Genomic DNA, 22,657 nt, shown 5'->3' on the forward strand with positions numbered 1-22,657 from the left:
TCACGGAATTATTGACGGACAGGTGCGACGGCCAATCATATTTGATGGTTAATCCCTGCCGGTTACGTGCATCAGCAGTAGCAGAGAAGGCAAAGCAACCATAAGAATGGGTTTTACATGCTAACGCTTGAATTTATTTCTCCTTTTAATGTGTCATTTTAGGTCTGTGCTGCGTTGAGAGCATTGTACTTTAAGGTAAGCACCACTGCTTTAGTTTTATGAATGATAATTTTCTACAGCTCCATTGTACGGGCATGCTTAAGAGCTAGTAATGTCAACAATCGTTAAGATTTTTGAGACCTTATATGTAAACAACCAGCTAAATTAACGCTATTAAAATTTTGCATTGATTATCACAAAAAACTTGACAGGCCTGCCTTTTTAATTTTTAACCCATGATTGTTGATATCCCATGTAACGTTATAACACGCGAGTTTGTTTATAACTGATTTTTTATTCAGAAACGTGATGATTGACGACTTCGAAATCCATGCGGCCCGATCTAGTGGAGAACTGTGGTCTGAGGTCTGCTCAAGTCTCCCAGACCCTCAGGAACAGGATGGTGGGCAATTTACAGACTCATTTGAGCCTTCCTCTCCAGGCAGCCCACATACAAACTCCCCCAGAGCATCTTTCAGCCCCTGGGAACCAATGGCTGACTCTGACATTTACATTGCCAGTTTAGGTACAGGGAATTGCATTTGATAATCATGTTATTTAAATATGGCCTGTTGATTTGTTCTCTAAGAGCGTGTTATGTTCCTACTGTACAGAAAATCGATTGAAGAGGATCAAGGGACAATCGAATGAAGTTACATCAAGGGAAATGCTCCGTTCCTTGTCCCAGGCTAAAAAGGAATGCTGGGATAGATTCCTCCATGATGCCCAAACCTCGGAACTGTTCCAGGAAGGAAACTTCGATCAGAGGTTAGGATGAGGAATCTTGAACTATTCACCCTCTCTTATATCTGTAGATAGGCTCATTGTCTACACTACAAGTATTGTAAAAATTCAACTTATATCATTCAGCTCACTTTAATTGTAGATTATAAGCAATTTGAATAACATCTCTTAGTTAATTACAATTAGAAAAAAAAATGGATTACATTATTATACTTCATTCAGCATTAATATTAATATTAAGACAAAAAAAAGAAGAGAGAAAATCAGTTTGTAGCTTTAATAAATATCAATGTATTTTAATTCATACAGTGAAGGCTATGCAGTGTTATATTTTTTTACATTTGATAATTTCTGTAGTATTTCTTACTAACTGTTGGCCTAAAACTGCTGTCACATGGCGCTGTGGTTCTGCATAACTAACTGCTGGTCTGGATAATTAGTCCAGGCGTTTTAAGCCAAAATGGGGGTCAACCGTGAACAAATTGCAACAGAATCAAACTCAACTGATTTTGTATTCTCCATATGTCCCGAGTAAGGAAAAAAAAGCCCAGAAGAATCCCATTAGGGGAAAGTTCCGAAAAAGACCCAAATATATCCTATTCATACGCCTATTCATTATTTTTGTCACATGAATAGGGTAAAAAAATGTAACCTTTAGATATCACCATGAAAATTACTGAGTTGATTACTTATATTAAGACAAACAAAAAATGTATTACAAGTTTTTTTGAATTGTTTGTTAACATGGACAAACGGTGCATAATCTAATTACAGATGTGCTAATCTGCATAAATAAAAGGATTGTAATGTCGGCAACACTGCTACTTACTCCCATATTTAATTAAAAAGGCAACGTTTCGACCCTACTGGGTCTTCTCCAGGCAAAAAAAGGCTTTTTTTGCCTGAAGAAGACCAAGTAGGGTCGAAACGTTGCCTTTTTATTAAATATGGGAGTAAGTAGCAGTGTTGCGGACATTACCATCCTTTCATTTTAATATTCCTTTTTGTCCAGCACCTGCCAGAAGTTGGGATATGCACACAATAACCCTTTCTAAGCTGCATAAATACCATACCACAACAGATCTAAACATTGGGTACAGCAGGAGAAAATGTCTTGTTGAATCTTGTTGACATATAACAGTAAAAGACTAAATGTTAAGGTCTAAATGGAACCCATTTAGGCTACCCATGAGCATAAATACATAGAGGCAGGAAGAAGTTCTTTAAAACAGCCTTTATTAATCATTATTGCAGATATGGGGTTTGGGGCTGGGTCCGTGGGACTGTTTCTGGGGGATGAGTCTGAGGGAAGAACAGTTGAAAGTTGTCAGTTGAGTGGACCTTGAATTAATGACTGACTGAATCTCTGAATGTTTTAAAAACGCTGTACCCAATGTTTAGCTCTGTTGTGGTATTTATGCAGATTAGCACATCTGTAATTAGATTATGCACCGTTTGTCCAAGTTAACAAATAATTAAAAAAAACTTGTAATACATTTTTTGTTTGTCTTGATATAAGTAATCAACTCAATAATTTTGATGGTGATACCTAAAGGTTAAATTTTTTACCCTATTCATGTGAGAAAAATTATGAATAGGCGTATGAATAGGATATATTTGGGTCTTTTTCGGAACTTTCCCCTAATGGGATTCTTCGGGGCTTTTTTTTTCCTTACTCAGGACATATGGAGGATACAAAATCAGTTGAGTTTGATTCTGTTGCAATTTGTTCACCCTTTTTTCCTAAAACGCCTGGACTAAATACTAGAGCAGTGTTTTCCAACTCTGTTCGTAAAGCACACCAGCACTACAAATTTTCGAACTCAAATCCTTTAGCTAACTTATCAATGTTGCAAACGCAGCGTTCACACTTGTAACACTTGTCTTAACTGTCACCCCCTTTTTTTGACGAACTACCGGTATCTAAACTTAAATGGTTGTAATTCATGAATGCTTTAGAATACAGACCTAAGGTTGGTCTCTTTTTTCAAGATTATTGCTAAAGAGTAAAATGAAAGAGATGTAAACAAACAAAAAAAGTTATAGAAGTTTACTGTAAAGCAGACATACTGTACTAAACATTTTATGTTTTATACAAAATATATATTTTACAAAATATTTCATATTTTTCTAAAACTGTTATTAAAAAAGCCATCTATCTAACCAAGTTTTGTTCTAAATTTGAAGTTGATATCACAAAAATTGTAGTTCCCATGAGATTTTATTTAGGGCTGTACCAAAAATTGCCACCGGGTATTCCAACACTCCATTGAATGTTTTTTGATGTGTTCTCCTATAACAAATTAATACATTTGTCACAATATCACTTCTATCACAAAACAATCACCAAATATGGAACCTTGACTCTCAGACCTTTCCAATGATATGTGTTTTGTCAAGATTATAAAATAGTGCAGCAAATTTTGTAATATGAAACATGACACTGCCCACTAGGGGGGAGGAGCCTGCTAAAATGAATTTAATTACTGTTTCCAGGGTAACGCAATGTCCTATTTCAAAATGGTTTTCACAGGATGAATACGGAGGGAGTAAGCTTTCGAATAATACATAATTTATGATGATTAATAAGATATGTGATGGAAGAAAAGGCAATAAAAAAGTGCAGTGACAGTTAATTGGTTAAATTGCAAGTAGTGTTGCTTAAATTAATAAATAAAACAAAGAATTTTAAGTTCCATGTTCTGTCATCTATTATACAATTAGTTTTTGCTGTAAATATTGATATCAAATCAATATATTTTAGTTGGATATCATATCAAAGTCATACTTTTGGTATTGTGACAACACACCGATTTTTGTCGTTGTTCTCTGTATTGACAGCACTCCAAATTTACTAAAAATTTAGTTCTCCTTTTAGTAATGACTGCTGAAAATTCAGCTGTATTTTAAAATATATTTTTAAACTGTAATAATATTTCACAATGTTTTTTTACTGTATTTTTTATTTTTAAAAATGCAGCCTTGGTGAGCATAAGAGACTTCTTTCTAAAATCTTAGCAACCCCAAACTTTTGAACGGAACAGTGTAATATATAACAATCGTGCATGTAACAGTGCTTTTTACTGAGATAAGGCATAAATTAATGGAATAATTGTGTGATGTTGACTATAACCTTTGCATATTTATTACTCTTACAAAAATAGGGCCATTCCTCCATACCAGACTGTTTCAGCATACCGGTATATCATTTCTTGAATTTCTCACTGGAATGGTCTTCTTTAGATAACACAGTAAAATGTCAAGGGAAGGTCAGGACTCTGACTTGGCCAATCTAAAAAACTAAATTTATTCAGCTTGAACCATTCTGTTGTTGATTTACTCTTAGATTGAGTCTGTGAACCAACATCGCCTATAACAAGTGCCAAATATGTTTAGCTACTTAGCCAGATAAGATGCCCACATATAACTCCCAAGTTTGTTTTAAGAGCCTATTTTGTTAATAATTATGACTTGGGTCAAGATTTTAGGAGCCATTCATTCTGATTATGTTGAACAAATGCCATTTATTTCTATGGTCAATTTTAGTGTGCATGTAATTATTCGGTGTTGTCTTTCATGCAGTGCTTTGGAGCAGTTCAAGCGCTGGATGTCTCCAGAAAGGGTGGCCATTAATGCAGAGGAGCTGGAGTTACTTCTTTTGCCCACACAGAACAGTGAGGCTCTTGCTAGCTCAACCCAAACTGACAAGCCATGTGAGGAGGAAGAGTGCCCAAGCCCAGAGAAATAATCGCATTCCAACGATAACCTGACCAGCAGTATTAGGGGAATTAAGAGTGTATGGGCTCTTGTTGTGGAAAGCAACTAAATTATGATCCATTTAATGGGATCATTTGTTTCACATAGATAAATGAAGGTGTCTTCGGTTGTTTGTCTCCCTCAATCCAGTTTTCAATTCAAGGTACATTATAAAATCTCGACCTTGGAGACATTTCAGAAACAGCCTGAAGAACTTCACTACGTTATCATGAAACATTCCATTTATGTATCATCAAATTAATTTTATTATTTACTTGTGATTTTTTTTTTGCTATTTACTCCTTTCCTGTAGTATTGAAACTTGTATACACTAATCCAAACATTTAATTTTTTCATTACATTATTTCATTTACACATTTGTATGAATTGATAATCAAATTTTGGGCATTCTCCTGAATTTAAATGTAGGTTAGTGGACTAAATTAAACTTGAGTAGAATGTTAAGTGTTTCTAAACATGTTAGTAACTGTTCGCTTTATTTTAAAAGGATAATAAAAACTATGAAGGAGCCATAATGAGATTCCTTTGTGACCTTTGTAGTGATGCATACTGATATGTTTGCCCAGCAGTAACCAATAGATGTCACTATTGTTGAATATGGATGAGTCACCACTTTAGGGCATTCCTGTCATTTTATTCGGGAAGCATTATTGCTTTGTTCCTCAGCTGACCTCTTTAATTAAATGTTATTCATAGTGTGTGTGTAAAATAAATTCTTTATTGCATGAGTGCTATATTTATTATTAAAATGTATGTTTTTTGCTTCCAGTTTCTTCCTCAACATCATAAGTTGTTGTTGAGTTAATTTATTTATTTTGATTGCCTTCCTCGACACATTAATGAAGCCGGGGGAGAAAATCCAACATCATTTATTTGTAAGAGTAGTTCTTTCATTACTAATACGAAAACTTTATGGTTGTGTCTCAAAACCTCGCGAGCTGCTGCGCTAAGAAAGCACGTTGGACATTAGAAATGCTCGATTCGTTAAAATGCAGCAATGATGTCCAGAAAATGTATTGGCAGGCAGCTCACTGGATTTAAAAAATATGTTTTAAAATTGTATTTTAATTGCGTTTAATGAAATTATTATTTTTTAAATTTAATTTTGTCGATTTTAATTCGTTTTATTTGGTTACATTTATTCATTTAGCAGATGAGGTCTGAAATCGTGTTGGAACAATGTAATAGTTCATCATAAGATTATGTAAGCAGGCTGGTCGTGGTCGTGGTCGTTACTGAAGGTTCCTCACACTTGTGCGCATTGACGTGTAGGATGCGCGTGTCTGGTGGCGATCTTCGCGCCGATTGTACAACCTACACAAGTTGTGAAGCTTTCAAGAGGGACATTTGCACGGGTCGCATTTAATAGACAACGTAGTGATTTACTCAAGTCTGTGAAGAGTCTTACCTGTATCCTTTTATAGAGTAAGTGCTTTTGGATCATGCATCATCCACTGAAGAAGTGATCGAGACAAAGGTGGGCAATTCATCCTAATTGAAATAATGCTGTGTGTGTGTACCGAAATAATGTTTTAATTAGAAAGCTAAATATAGGCATACTAAACAATCAGACAAGGATTTTTAATTGATTAATCAGTAAATCAATAAGTGTCTGTAAATGCACTATGCAGAATTATAGTCTTTATTGTAAGAATATTTTGAACTTGAAAACATCCGTTTGATGGATGTTAGATTGAATAATTGCTCATCAATCATTATAATTTCATTCATCCATGAGTGTTTCGTCCTCTAAACTCCTCATTTATCATCAGAGGAAAAAATGTTTAGGTAGGCTCTCGTTGCTATCTCACACTCTTGAGTTACAGTAGCCTGTTGAATTGAATCTGACTTTAAGGTTTGTGGGCAATGACTCCACCAATTACAACGGTTAAATTGCCTTTCTCTCTCTAGTACTGAGAGAAGGATCTTAGTAATGTAACTGCTGTCTTCTTCATTTAGACTTGAGGTGTACTGCTATTGGTACAGTTTTGTGGGAAATCATCATTCTGTGATAATCCAACAGAACAGATCACAATCACTGTATTCTAATCGAATGCAACATGCAGGACTGTTATTTCAAATGTTAATGCTTTTCAGAAAAATGCAAACAGTAAAGCCATCTATTAAATTAGCTGCAATAAGCAGGCTCTGATGTGGTTTTTTTATTGTTCTATTATTTCTTCTTATTCCATTTATCCTCTACAGTGAACACTTGTAAGTCTGAGCATCTAATATCTTGTGAGGGTCCTCTAACAGAAGCCAAAATGTCTGCTGAAGTTATTCAGTATTGGCCTATTTTAAAGTGACTTCTTACAAGTACGTTCAAATGGCTGTTCATGGAATTTTATTTCAAAGAGATAAAAGTGGTTCCACCTCAGTACACCTAATGCACTGTAGATTTCAGAAAATGATGAAAGACTTAAACGGTTTGCTATCTCTTGTGTAGAATCTTGCAATGAATGATTGAAGTCAAACATAATAGAGCAGAGTCACGAATCACGTCAAGATGATATTTGTACATCTTGTCACTTACAGTATGGGAGGTCAGAGAACCCAAAGAGAAGTATTACTTGCTATGTTCTCTGCAATACACCATGGTCTGTTCATTTAATTGATAGTGGTAGATTTCTTTACCAAAGCTTTTCCTTTATATGAAAGATTGGTCTTGTTCTAGACATAACCTGTCCACTTTAAATTACACACAAATAATCCATCCAGTCCGGTGTAGTGTAGTGATCTGTGTTGATTTCACAAAGGGCATTTAGATCTAAAGAATTTGACAGAACACTGAATTTGTTTCAGACCAAAATGCTTCAGCATTGGTTCTCAAAATGGGTCACAGACCCATTAAAGAAAATACAACCCAGACTAAATTAAATGTGAGTTTCCATGTTTAGAGCTGACCATAGTATGTTTTGTGTGGTGAATTATTAGCTGCCAACAGCATGAAAGCAGTGCAATTCAAGACATTTAGAATATAAAATTGTTAAACTATTTAAATAGCTTATAAGCAATATCCAAAATTATGAATATCAATAATAATAATTAATAATATAGCTGCAAGCAGCGATTACGGGCCAAGTATTTATTCATATATATATATATATATAAAAAAAGCCGCCACCCCGTTGCCTTTCGGGTTCCTGTGCACGACAGGCAATAACGTAACCCGCTTTGACTGTCGAGAGGGCAATATAGCCCTATGTATCACTTGATTTTATTTAACCAAATGTTTTTGTAACAAAATATCCCTATACTGCCCTCTTTTACTAATACTATATTATATTTCATCGTTTTCATGTCTTACCCTCAAACATATCTGTTTAATCTGCTTATTTTCAAGTTACACATAATACATTGATTGAAAAAGAAACTCAAACTTTTTGTTAATGGTAATATATTTGATACAGAAAGAAATAAGTGAGACTGTGGGAGTGAGGGGAGGGGAATGACAGACAGAGGGAGACAGAGACAGAGAACTTTTGAAACTAAAAAATTAACATCCTAACTTTGATAATGTTTAAATATACATAAAAATGCAGCATAGAATTAATTGAAATTAGTGTACTTTAAAACACTTGTTTAAAATAAAAAACACATTTATACATAGTATAAAACACTAGATGGCACAATTGTTCATAGAGTCTTTCTGCTCCCCTCCCCACACACACAGACAGGGGGGCAAATATCTGACTTCCTGTTGGTCGGAGCTAATGACTGTAAATTAGAAAGTTGTCCGGCTCGGGGAGATAAATATAGATACCGATTTTTGTTACTTTAGGTAAAACTAATACCCCATTTTTGACTAAAGGTGGCGCTACTGAGCCCCTTACCACGCCTGTTACTGAAACTTTGCACAAGTGTAACTAGGCAATAAATGTAATGTGTCTGTCGAGTTTCATGCAATTTCAAGCATGCTAAGAGTCTCAAAAACATCAAAAAAGAATATTAAAGTTTGATGCGTTGCCATGGCAACAGTATTTAAGATATCAATAATCCTTTCACAGGTCTACATCTGCCGTGTGTTTACATTATACAGATGAAGTTTGAAGCAAATCGGTAAAAATAAGAAGGTGATTTCAAAGCATTTTGAAAGTGACACACTTCCTGGTACCAGTTGGTGGCGCTATAACTTTGACTCACAATAGTCACATCCATGTGATCGGCCTCTTACAGCGAACACACTGCTGAAGTTTCATCAAGATCAGTTAATGTATGAGGATGTTATAACACACTTCCTGTTTCCAATATTCGCCATAAATTTGTTTCCTCGCCACGGCCAAACCATTCGAGATATCAAAAATCCCCTGGCAATTTATCATCCTCCATGTCTTGAGTTCATGCTGACCGAGTTTCGTGGTCATCGGATGAATTCTCTGGGAGAAGTGTTTCAAATGCCAGAACATGCGTTTCCATACAACCCATTATAGCCGACTTCCTGTTGGACTGGCGTAAAACTTAGAGCACGAAAGTTGTTCGGCCCGATGAGATCTACATGTGTACCGAGTTTCATATTATTACATGCAAGCGTGTTTGATATATGGACATGTTTTTGAATCCCATTCCAGGGGGCGCTGCCGAGCCCCCCTGCCACGCCCGGGTACCAGCTTCAGGGGTTCTGACATTTGTGCAAAGTTTCAAGAGTTTTTGAGCACGTTAAGGCCCCCAAAAGTGCCCAAAAGGTAGTAAAATAATAATTATAAAGAAGAAGAAGAAGAAGAATAAAGAATAATCCCAAGGAAAACAATAGCGCCTTCGCTTTTCAAGGCTTGGGCCCTAATTATTGCAAATTTTATCATGTTGTACATCGGTTTGTCTAGGCAATACACATACATCGTAATTTATTCCTGTGATGGCAAATCATTACTTCAGTTTTCAATGTCACATGATCCTCAGATCCTTATTCTTATACGCTGAATTGATTATTATCAATGTTGAAAACAGTTTTTTCTAGATTCTTTGATGAATAGAAAGGTCAGAAGAACAGCGTTTATTTGAAACCTTATAAATGTCTTCACTGACACTTTTTGATATACATCCTTGCTGAATAAAACAATTTCTTTTCTTTAATTAGCTTACCTGAACATTCTGAATGAGTGTGTATCAAATTGAATTGTATATATTCACATTGTTTACATTTCTATTCAATTTTATTCGAACAGGTGTCTGTTTGCGGTCATCACACCATGACGGACATGGGCTATCTCCATAACGAATCGTGGATAAACATGTCTTTAGATGCATCGGCGTCATCGTTCAGTGGACTCCAGCTCCTCATGGACCTGAAGCCGCTCTTCATCCCTCTTTATGCCGTGCTAGTCCTGGTAGCGTGCTCTGGAAATCTTCTCCTCCTCATCCACATCGGACTGAACAAGAAACTTCACAGCACCACAAACTTCCTCATCGGAAACCTGGCCCTGGTTGACCTGGTTATGTGTCTGTTCTGTGTTCCCCTGACCGCGTTTTACGCCTTTGATGAGCGCGGTTGGGTTTTCGGCCAGTTCGTGTGTCATTTTGTTACCCTGATGCAGACTGCGACTGCGTTTGCGGCAGTCCTGTCATTAACCGCCATTGCGGTGGACCGATATGTGGTGGTCGCCTACCCTATTCGCCGGCGAGGAGGTCGTTCCTTCTGCGTCTGGCTGGTTGTCAGCGTATGGCTCTGCGCTTTGGCAATGTCCACCCCCACTGCTTTACACACGGTGTACCTGGATCTGAGTGCAACTGGCCACGAAATGGCAGTTTGTGAGGAGTTCTGGCACGGGCAGGAGCTCGGTCGTCTAATATATTCATGTTTCTTCCTGCTTCTTTCTTATTTTGTTCCTCTAGCAGCAGTTTCCATTTCCTACTGTGCGATCTCCTGCCACCTGCAGCACAGAGCTACTCGGCTCATGGCCGCTACACCTTCCAACCAGGAAAAGTGGGGGCGCAAGAGGCGCAAGACTTTCCGTCTCCTACTGGTGTCTGTGCTGTCGTTCGCGTTCTCCTGGCTCCCCTTGCAGGTAGTCAACCTCATTCGCGACCTGGACACCGACTTCGCCATCCTGAGCAAGAATCACGTCAATGTGGTACAGGTGTCGTGCCACTTGTTAGCCATGAGCTCGGCTTGCTACAACCCCTTCATTTATGCTTCTCTTCACAAGAAGTTCCTGTCATATCTATGCCATAACATATTTCAAAGAAGAAAAGCTCATCGTGCTCAGAGCAGCCTCACAACCTCCAGCCGAATGATCCGCATGAATACTTCTAGTACTCTAGCTGACATTCCCATGGCCATTAGTAAGATCTCACAAGATTGAACCTTCACCACACACAGTTGTTGCTTCTTTAGGTTCTAGAACTGAACAGTCCGAAGGCAAATTCTGTACCATCACAACTGTTTTGTTGTGATGACTTGTACCACGTTGTGTGTGAATATGCTAAAGCTTTGCAGAGATATAGCCTCACGTCCATTTTGGCCTTTTCGTACATGCATACCATAACTGTTTGTCGGCATGGTCTGGAGGTCATGAAAATCGGAGCATGTTTAAACAGTTTAGATTTGTTTCTTACTGTTTATCAAAATTTCTTAAGTTAATCCTGCACCGGGTTATTCCAACTACGAATACACACAGGTGGTATCAATGAAAAAAAGAAGAAAAAAAACCTCATTGTGCTTCTGTATTCATTTAGTGGCATTGTAAGGCAATGTATTAATTATGTATGTCCATTTGTTTAATGTGAAGCACTGCACTCAAGCGTCCATTAGAGGTTTACTTAAAACAAAAACCCCTCTGTAATACAATTCAATGTAATACATCAAATAATAAATTCAACGCAATAAAGGTGTAGCAAGCACATGTATGCATTCTCAGTATATTCTTTGATAAAACGTAATGTTTACACATTATAAAATATTGGTAACACATTAATAAGGTACCATTTGCATTAGTTAACTACATTAGTTAACATGAACTAACATTAAAAAGTACTCATAAAGCATTTATTAATCTTAGTTCATGTTCATTTCAACATTTACTAATACATTTTAAAAATCAAGAGTTGTATCTGTTAATATTATTTAATGGACATGAGCTAACATGAACTAATGGGAACTAATTCAATTTACTATCATTATGTATTACTTATTGTTAATGCATTAACTAATGGGACCTCATGGTTTAGTTTACACTAAAAATATTATTATTATAATTTTTTATGTATTTTTCTTTTGCAAGATGAGTCAGTCTGTGCTTTAGCAGTGGGGGATTCTTCAATGATTCTTTATGCAGGTTACACCAGTTTGAGACAAGTGCTTGTTTTTATGAATAAGTTCATTGAACCGATTAATTTAGGAATGGAACATATGATAGTTTTTATGAGTGATTCTTATTGTTATTTATTCAACCTATTAGTTCAAAAACACACAGTCTCTGTGGTGGCTTTGTTTTGAATGATTTGCTTGGGCAGAACGAAAACAGACAAAATAATTGGCAATATTGTCTAATATCCCACAAAATGGTAGTTTTCTCAACATTATTATTATTTTGTTTATTGAACTGTTGTATAAAACTGGGTATATAACACTGGCAACGGCGCTTCCTCTATGATTTCCTGCGGCATGAGCTTGCTTGTGTGATATTGCATTACATTAATTTAAAATAGATTTAAAATATTTTCATATGTTTATATAGATTTTTAAAAAATAAAATGTCTTGATGTAATTTATTAAAGAATTAAATAAATAATATGTGTCCATTTCTTGCATACGAGTATGATATATTCATGTGGCTTTAGTTCAGCAGATGGTAAATGAGCCAAATGCAAATGACCTAATAAACATCCTGCATTTAAAATGATCATGGAGCGCATTTCTGTAAAAGCATAAAAAAAACAAATCATACAGCACACTCCATGACCTCACATAAATCATAGCCGATTACATTAAAGTAATTTCTAATTAATGCAATTCAATTATGCTTGTTATACTTTATACAAAAAGCTAGTGAATACATTTGATATTGTAATTAATTATTATGCATGGAAGTGCGTGAGGAGTCTAGTGTACGCTCAAAGATCTTGAATGTAGTGTGGATTGTGTTCTGTACACTGGACAGTATTTAGGTATTATCATCTTCAAAAGAAAATGCACAAAACACTGTCATGCTGCATAAAAGGCCACGGACTCTCTACTGTATTATGAAAGTACTTTCATCTGCGGCACCTTCTGTTCATTCTTCCCCCCTTTTTGTTTTATTCACTTGGCTGCTTTCATATTGTTATGCATCAGAAAACAGATGAAGCATAAGTGTTAGACCACTGATGGTTTTTCTAATGTCGGAAGACCTTTTAGTGCTTTATTTTTAGTTTTCCTTTAAGTCCTCTGTGCCCTCAGACGTACATTTATTAATTTTGCACTGAGTTCAGCAGGATGTGGAAAATAATGTGCATAGTTTAATTTGTGTGTACAGTATTGGTCTAAATGGTGCAACTTTTAGACTTTTCTCAAACTTTCTGAGTCTCTTATTCAGAATCCTGGACTTCTAAAACGATGCATTTGGTCAAGAAAACTTCAGGAGTATAAGGGATAAAATATAGCACACATTAACAAGATGAGAGATTATTGCAGAGCCCTTCTGCCAAGTACATGCTTGAGATTTGCCAAATCAGACAGTAATTAAGAGGGAATTAAATCACTATCAGCCAGGTGTTTCATAACATATTCATTGCATTCGTTCTCTGTTAACACAAAAATGCAAAAATTTGCATTTGTCTTAAACAACTCTGAATTTCATAAATGTACCATGAAACACCAATCAAATGTTTGTATTGCACATTTACATATCTGAAAATGCACTGTGATGCACTCAACATAAATGTCTACACTGGTAAATGTTCTGCTTCTACAGGTCAGTCTCCCAGACTCAGCACACTGAATAATTCAATCCAAAAGTGCTAAAAAGTAACATAAAAAAGTAAAATAAATAATAAACAATGGCAGCACACGACAGTAGGTGTGTAAAACAGAGTCCCTGTCGATGATTACTCATGGGCAGCAAGCTATGTAATATTTACCTTATAAAAATATACTTCTTTGGGATTTGATAAATAATGTTGGTTAAAAGTAAGAAAGAGATTTCTCAGATTTACAGTATGATAAAGGTTGTTTCAGACTCTTTATCCTTCTGTCTGTCAGTCTATCTATCTATCTATCTATCTATATATACACTGTTTCTGTCTGTCTGTCTGTCTTTCTATCTACTGTTTCTGTCTGTCTGTCTACTGTTTCTGTCTGTCTGTCTACTGTTTCTGTCTGTCTGTCTGTCTACTGTTTCTGTCTGTCTTTCTATCTACTGTTTCTGTCTGTCTGTCTACTGTTTCTGTCTGTCTGTCTGTCTACTGTTTCTGTCTGTCTGCTGTTTCTGTCTGTCTGTCTACTGTTTCTGTCTGTCTGTCTGTCTGTCTACTGTTTCTGTCTGTCTGCTGTTTCTGTCTGTCTGTCTGTCTGTCTGTCTGTCTGTCTGTCTGTCTACTGTTTCTGTCTGTCTGTCTGTCTACTGTTTCTGTCTGTCTGCTGTTTCTGTCTGTCTGTCTACTGTTTCTGTCTGTCTGTCTGTCTACTGTTTCTGTCTGTCTGCTGTTTCTGTCTGTCTGTCTACTGTTTCTGTCTGTCTGTCTGTCTACTGTTTCTGTCTGTCTGCTGTTTCTGTCTGTCTGTCTGTCTGTCTGTCTGTCTGTCTGTCTGTCTGTCTACTGTTTCTGTCTGTCTGTCTGTCTACTGTTTCTGTCTGTCTGCTGTTTCTGTCTGTCTGTCTACTGTTTCTGTCTGTCTGTCTACTGTTTCTGTCTGTCTGTCTACTGTTTCTGTCTGTCTGTCTACTGTTTCTGTCTGTCTGTCTGTCTACTGTTTCTGTCTGTCTACTGTTTCTGTCTGTCTGTCTGTCTACTGTTTCTGTCTGTCTGCTGTTTCTGTCTGTCTACTGTTTCTGTCTGTCTGTCTGTCTACTGTTTCTGTCTGTCTGTCTACTGTGTCTGTCTGTCTACTGTTTCTGTCTGTCTGTCTGTCTCTCTTTCTATCTACTGTTTCTGTCTGTCTGTCTACTGTTTCTGTCTGTCTGTCTGTCTATCTACTGTTTCTGTCTGTCTGTCTGTCTGTCTACTGTTTCTGTCTGTCTGACTGTTTCTGTCTGTCTGTCTGTCTGTCTATACTGTTTCTGTCTGTCTGTCTGTCTGTCTGTCTGTCTGTCTGTCTGTCTACGGTTTCTGTCTGTCTGTCTGTCTTTCTATCTACTGTTTCTGTCTGTCTGTCTACTGTTTCTGTCTGTCTGTCTACTGTTTCTGTCTGTCTGTCTGTCTGTCTGTCTATCTACTGTTTCTGTCTGTCTGTCTACTGTTTCTGTCTGTCTGTCTACTGTTTCAGTCTGTCTGTCTGTCTACTGTTTCTGTCTGTCTGTCTACTGTCTGTCTACTGTTTCTGTCTGTCTGTCTACTGTTTCTGTCTGTCTGTCTACTGTTTCTGTCTGTCTGTCTGTCTGTCTGTCTGTCTACTGTTTCTGTCTGTCTGTCTACTGTTTCTGTCTGTCTGTCTGTCTGTCTGTCTGTCTACTGTTTCAGTCTGTCTGTCTGTCTACTGTTTCTGTCTGTCTGTCTGTCTGTCTGTCTGTCTGTCTACGGTTTCTGTCTGTCTGTCTGTCTGTCTGTCTGTCTACGGTTTCTGTCTGTCTGTCTGTCTGTCTACGGTTTCTGTCTGTCTGTCTGTCTGTCTACGGTTTCTGTCTGTCTGTCTGTCTGTCTACCGTTTCGGTCTGTCTGTCTACTGTTTATGTCTGTCTGTCTGTCTACTGTTTCTATAACATGAACCCGTGATGAGAACCCCTAAAAGGTTCTATATATGAAGCTCCTGATGGAACCCTAAAATGTTCTATAGAACCTTTTCTTCCAAGAGTGTAGAAAAGAGTATACGAACATCGTTCTAAACATCTCTTCCAATGTTTCAGTAAAAGAAAGAAAAACATGGAGTTTTGAGATGATATGAGGGCGAGTAAATAATGGCACATTTGAAATCTCTTGTGCAATCAGGAAAGCTTCACAAGAATTGAGAAACAGACTCACCAGAATGGCACGTTTATGGATGAATATTCAAAGGGAGTGTGGGCTGAATATTGAGTGCAGGGGGGAAATTGATTCAAAGCTAATTACAAGAAAACAGAGGAGGTCCTTGTGGGCTTTTTGTAGAGTCTGGCTAGTTTAAAAGATGAAAAGTAAATTGGCATCTGACAAAAGTGAGGAACAAGCCTCTCAACAGAGATGCTCACCAGCAAAAGGGCATCAATTATGGTCCATCTAAAGTGCTCTCTTTCTCTTCACCTCTAAGTTTCCCATCTGCCACTATCCTGCATCATGCATCTGGAGCTTGTTCTACACATACTAATACCATGTCTTTCTGTTAGATTGCTAGTGTCAAAATTGTGATTATATAGCTGCCTGCATGAGTTTTATGTTAACAATAGTTTGAACTAAGGAGCAGATCTCCAAATCTGCTGAACCATGGACTTAAATATTTTCACATATCTCCCAACCCTTAAATATGGTGCTAGATTTAACAGAACTGAGTACAATTTTGGATAATTGGATGAATAACCAGTAATTGTAGTACATTCCTTTTCATTTCCACATGGATGGACATGCAATAAAATATGCATGGACGCCGGCTTCAACTTAATCAGCGCTGGCTGAAACAAATGTTTGCTTGCTTGTCCATGCAGAAATAGAGGGGGAAAAAAGACTAAACCACTGCAATGGTTTTAAATGATTTATTCATTTTCTATTTCCAATCTGCTTAATATGACTCATCATATGAGAAAACAAGAGTAACCAAATTCACTGAACATAATATACATCAGGGAACTTCCTCCGCTCTCACAGATAATTGCCCTTGAAGATGATGGTGCTAAATTTAAGTGTTTTTCTTGGGTTTCTTTCTTTCATTTCTTATTATAAAGATGGAAACCATATTTATTTAATCAAATTTTTTTAATGTTCATTATTAAGTAAAATCAGTTGTTATTTTGTTGTACATACATGGTAACAATAACAACATCATTACAAAGCCAGAGGAAATGACATGTTTTGGGGGATCTTTGTTTAATCTCCAAAGAGTTTAAATAGGATTCAAAGTCATTATTTAAATTTAAGATATGAGTTTAACTAGAGCTCATTTTTCTTGTCTATATGTAATCATCCTAGTAAAATAATTAACAGGGTCCATATATCAGTCATTGCGTTCCAAATAATTATCTTTAGAATAAAATATTACATCAAATGCACATACATTTCCAAACAGTGAAAGGTTCCTCAAAGAACAGTTAAAAAAATAACCAATAAATAACCTTTATTTTTAAGAGTGTTGTATAGAAATACTCTAAAAGTACAACACAAACATATATTTATATTATATTTTAAAAAGTTAGTTAAAAAGATAGGTTAGGAAATACCCTTCTGCCCATCATACAATAAGTGCACAGCAGTGTAAACGCATTTAATTGAAGAGTTTCAGTCCATTCTCATGTAACCTGGTACACTCTGCTAGACGAAATGTATTAGTCTTTTTTGTTCCATCCACCAAATTCACTGTCCACTAGAGAGACCGAAGCGACTCCCTGCAAATCCCCATATGCAAATGAGGCCTTCAGTGCTTCTGAAGGCATTTAAACTTCCATTTCAGAGTGAAGCAGCTTTTATCAACATGTTCCGTTCCTGCTTTACAAGCTTTAGTCTTGATGAATCTCTTCTCATAGCAATTACACTGTCTCTGCTTTTCAGTCAGTCCCTCAGATTTAAGAAAAGGTCTCCATAATGGCTTCAGGTTAAAACCTGATCTTTGGGAAAAGCAATGAGTGCCCGAGCTCCAGTGGCTAACCCATTTATGCCGACTTGTTATCCGCGGCGCCAGGAGGCAGGTCTAATGAGTAGCACACGGTTACCTGAGAGAAGGAGAGGGTGACCGGAGGCAGGAGGCAATGCTTATCAATCAACACTTATTTGAATTAATCACTCGCAGAGCGGCAGAGGTGATGCATTAAACTTAAAGCAGTGCCGCTGAGCTCTACCGTGCTTTCCGGAAAATATGTCACACTTTAAATTTCACCAGGTTAAATTGCATTGTTAAGAAAGAAAAGACAGGTAAGTCACATCAGAGTATAAGTCAAGTTCTAGCAAAATACCAATAGCCCTAAATGACACAAAACCTTAATAAACATTTTAAACAATACAAACATTTATTTTAGTTCATCTCACTCCACAACAAATCCTTTAATTTTTCAATATTTAGAACAGAACAGGAATTAAAAATGTTAGGCCTGTTGACAACAAGAACGATAACTATAAAGATAGCGTCCACACCAACGCACGCATCTGCCGCTTTAAATGTTCAAGCTCTTTAAAGGCACACTATGCAAGATTTGTACCCTAATATAACAGCTTCAAAGTCATTTCGATGGTAAACGAACTCGTAGGGCGAATCATCCCGATAGCAAAGGCACAACATATACAATTATGCAGTAGCCTAATATTTGTATGAAATCGTGAAACATTACCTGGTCAATTTCAATGTCATCCTACTGAACAGGTACCGGTATACAGGGGGGAGGGGATCAGGCCGCGAGTGCAGAGACGGCTCTGCGTGAGTTGTATTTACGTCAGTAACGTTAAATACAAGTGCTCCACAGTGACTCTAGGGGTCGCTGTTTGACAAAAACGGAAATCTTGCATTAAAGGCCCACTGAAGTAACTTGGAACGCGCAGCTTTGTATGATGCGTTGACGTAATTTCCACTGAAACAGGAAGCTAAGGCGGGACATATTCAATGTCTCCTCCCCCTTTTCAAATAGCCAACAGCGTTTAGTTTACCTCACAGACTTTAAGACGTACTTGACAGCACAATGGAACCGAATCCGAGCGCTGATGATACGTTGGATTTAATAGTAGAGGTGTGAATAAATTCTAGCCATTTCATTCTTAACCAACATACAGTTGTAAAGCGGAATAAAACTCGAGTGTTTGAGGTACCGAACACACATCTCCAACCCATATTGCTCCATGACGTGTCAACGGTCGCTTTGTCCAGGTGTATTTATAGCATCGTATAGTTGAGTCATAGGGAGTCGCGGGACACTTTAGATTCTATAGAGCATTTGATTGGACAAAAGATGTGATGAGAAGCTAAAGTCTGCGTTGATGTCATAAAAATCTTTGATTCATTTTAGCGGAAGTGAGAGACTGTAAGTTTTGAATGATTATCTCCTAAATGCGAATTTTGTTATTGTTTTGTTATAACAGCGTATTCATAACCTTAAAGGGGGGATGAACTGAGAAATAAAAATTTTCTTGAGCTTTTGACATATAAGAGGTCATCATCCTATAAGAATATCCTATAAGTTTCAGAACTGAAAACTCATTATAATATGCAAAACTGTTATCCAATCATAGCAGTGGGCGTTTACTTCCAAGTCTTCAATGCGGCACGCCCATAAAAACCGAGCGTTTCAGGAGCTAGGCTCAAAACCAGGGTAGAAAATAGCCTTTACTTATTCATTTTGATGTTTTTGAATGTAAAAACCAAGCGAATGTCATAATTTGACCTGTAATAATTTGATCATGACCCCTTTAAGGCTAACATATTCATACTAAAAGCTAAAAAACTTCAATTTTGATTTCAGGGGGCCTTTAAAGTCAGATGGATTCTGATTGGCTGTCAATGTTTTTATCGTTAATCAGCTGGGGAAAAATCTTTCCTAAAGTGATTCCAATGATATTGTTCCTCTGTCATTATCGTTATAGTTGTCGTGTAGACGCCACTATTCATTCAAATTTTGAATTATTTTTAAAACTAAATCTTTATTTTTATCTTTACAGTTATCATGCTTGTCGTGAACAGGCCTTATAAGTATAAAGCAAACCTAAATCAGATAATGATGGAGAATGTAAGGCTATTATACCAGCCTTAACAGGAATTTTCATTTAAATGCTCAAATGGAGCTTAACAACCAGGCATTTATGACGCAGCGGTTGTTAAGTAGTATTGAGAGCATTGATGGACACAAAGGTATTGTCCCCTCTTTTTGATCAAGAGCGGGGTAAAGAAAAATGAAATGAAAAGGGTCTGTTAGTATTTTTTCATTACTATGCAAATGCATGACTCAGAAGAGTTCAGTGACCTCCAGCATTAGGTAGAGTTGTTACTGGATGGAGATCTCATTTTCATGCTGCACCAGAGAACTGTGTCTGGTTTACAAACACTGGTGACTCTGGATGAGTGGACAGCAGGGGTACATGCTTTAAAATTATTTTTCACAGAGAAAAGAAAGTCCTGAGTAGTATCTCTTCCATTGAAACGGACCAATGAAATATATAAGAAAACAGCATTACACTTCAGACTAGGTGCTCTTCTTCTGAAAGATTTCCTTTCCCACAAATGAATAAATGCATGAAATATTGATTTGAGTTACATTTATTTTATAAACCTACCAGTATTTCATCTTACGGCTTAAAAGGATACACTGCAACATACAAAACAACCAACCTAGCAGAAAAGACGAATACTGCAACAATAGTATAGTGATATTGATACTAAAGTCCTCTTAGGTCATTTTCACTAAAATCAATAACTGAGATGGGGGAATTTCAGGTTCAGTTGTTCATATGATTCGGACAAGAGGACTAGCATACAGCTGCTTGTTTTGAAAGTGACTTTGTTGTGAGCTGCGTTTCATACATTTACCTTTTTTGCTTTATGCTTCACCTTTACTGTTGTCTGGCAAAAGTTTGTATATGAAATCCAGTCATTTCAATAAGAATCTGTCACCTGAATATGAGAGACATGAAAGTAGCGGAGGTTATTATGTCCATATATAAGGAAATATCTGACACCACTGAACCAGTTTACATTGCTTGTTTTTCATTGAACAATTACAATCAAGTACACCTATGCATAATGTTAACCAAAAGCCAAATATCTGTTTAGGGATTGTTTTAGCTTCTTTCTTCTTCTTTTTTCCCAAGAAAGTTGTTGATATAAATTTGAATACTCTAAAATAAAAAACTCTAAAATTCAATAGCTTGTAAGATTCTTTATGGTATTTCAGAATTTCATGTATTGTAACCCTAATTTAGTCCATGCTTGTGAATGTTGTTCTTTTCAGCAAAAAAGGCCACTTTTTATGATCAAATTCCCATCTCACAATTCTTCTTGTTTAATATCTCGTAGCCTATTTCTCATCACAGTGTCAGTGTGGAAGTAAAATGGACTGTGAAAGACAATACCAGTTAAATTTAGTAATTATGTTTGTTATTATGTGTACATCTATTTATTATATAATATTTTGTACATCATTGTACATGTGTTCAGAGGAACAGTGGACCACATTCTGTTTTACATCACTAATAGTCATTAGTATGTCTTTCATGTGTCACGCTTCAAAACTAAGACAGGTGCAGTATATCTAGAGTAAAACAGCTGCAAGTCATTTCCTCCCTGCAACATCCATCATATCCAGACACTCTCAAGCTATCAGAAGCATACTGATTTCCCCCACTTAGATTTATATCACACTGTTCCTCCACGCTCTCTGAGTTTAGTTTGTAGTAAGCATTGAAAGATTTACTACTTCTAAAAAATTCAAATTGCAAATAGCAACGGCATCGCCAAACAACAATAGCCAGAAAGGATTTTACTAGCCTACTTTCTTGAAATGTTTTTTTTTTTTTCATTGATGTATGAAGTGGTGTTTTTGAGTTTGGAAATGTTTTGGTGCATGTTTTATGCTGCAAAAGAGATGTTGACAACAGTGTTAACTAATCAGAGGTCTTAATGAATGAAACTGCTTGCACCTGTTGTTGAGTTTGTTGTGTTGCTCTCCCTGAGGAAGGCATGGGCCGAAACACGTAGCACAGTTTTTAGATCTTTTGTGTGTAGCCATCTGATAATAAAGGCTTTTTCATTTGAAAGAGTGCCATGGTCATCCTAAAGTTTTCTTTGAAAGCCAGAAGTGATTCAACTATTGACATTGGATATTATAATATTGGGGGTGGGGGTGGGGGTGGGGGTGGATGTCCGTATGAGCGAGTCATTGAATAATTAATTCAACCAATTCAGTCAACACTGATTCATTCAGGAATGAAATTTAACTGTCTTTACAAAAGAATCATTAAATAATTAATTCACCAACGGATTGCTCAGAGGTGCAAAATGGTTGATTCTTCTTTGACACTGTTGATGTAGCAAAAATAGATGGAAAATTACAGAGCATATTGTGTAAAACACTACTGACTTCTTGTTTATTTAACTGTTGTACACAAACAATATCACATTTTAATATGATTTTTAAATATGAATTATACGGTTTGAAATCAGTGTGTGGCTACTGTATATTAATAGAATTTACGGTAAAAATTTGCCTAAAAATCCGTTTCTTTATATGCACACACAAAGAAAGCATTTCTGTCCTGATACATCTGTTGCTCTCGCCGAAATATTATGTTTAATATGTATTTTTTTGACTGACATTAAAAGATCATTATAAATTATATTCTATCCAAAAAAAATGCATTTAAATTTATATTATACATGTCAACATAAAGAAAAGACAGAAGTAAACACCACTCCTTGAGGATTTAATTTCCTCTCCCTATAAGCAACGCTGCTGGTGTGAGCAATGGTATATTTTTCTCTTTTCATATCCAAAGCCTCACTTATCTCACTTGGGAGGACTGAGGAAAAGGTGCACCATCCAAGTCTCTCACAGAGATAAGTGAGATGGAATACAAGGACTGATATGCGAATAAATCAGATGCCTCATGAATATTTATAACACTGCTTACCTGCTCAATTAATTTACAGATTGAAATGCCATGGAAACATTTCGAATCTCTAGCGGTGTGCATTTGGTTGATAAGGGATGAGTTGCAAAATTTGATTTTGCTTTCTTTCATAATCTAAGAT

General features: G+C 36.6%; 2 protein-coding genes across 2 annotated transcripts; both read left to right on the forward strand.

Annotated features, from left to right (window-relative positions):
• The first annotated feature begins 2 nt into the window (after window positions 1-2).
• Window positions 3-5,195, forward strand: ccdc32 (coiled-coil domain containing 32). Its single transcript, XM_079633650.1, has 4 exons — window positions 3-195; window positions 462-685; window positions 774-927; window positions 4,486-5,195. The coding sequence occupies exons 2-4, from the start codon at window positions 469-471 to the stop codon at window positions 4,649-4,651; spliced, it is 537 nt and encodes a 178-aa protein (XP_079489776.1). The 5' UTR covers window positions 3-195; window positions 462-468; the 3' UTR covers window positions 4,652-5,195.
• Window positions 5,196-5,901: 706 nt separating this feature from the next.
• Window positions 5,902-11,518, forward strand: prlh2r (prolactin releasing hormone 2 receptor). The gene is made up of 2 exons (XM_079633645.1): window positions 5,902-6,157; window positions 9,843-11,518. The coding sequence occupies exon 2, from the start codon at window positions 9,867-9,869 to the stop codon at window positions 10,977-10,979; it is 1,113 nt and encodes a 370-aa protein (XP_079489771.1). The 5' UTR covers window positions 5,902-6,157; window positions 9,843-9,866; the 3' UTR covers window positions 10,980-11,518.
• The last annotated feature ends 11,139 nt before the right edge of the window (window positions 11,519-22,657 follow it).

This window comes from Phoxinus phoxinus (assembly GCF_949152265.1).
Source record: "Phoxinus phoxinus genome assembly, chromosome: 13".
NCBI lineage: Eukaryota > Metazoa > Chordata > Actinopteri > Cypriniformes > Leuciscidae > Phoxinus > Phoxinus phoxinus.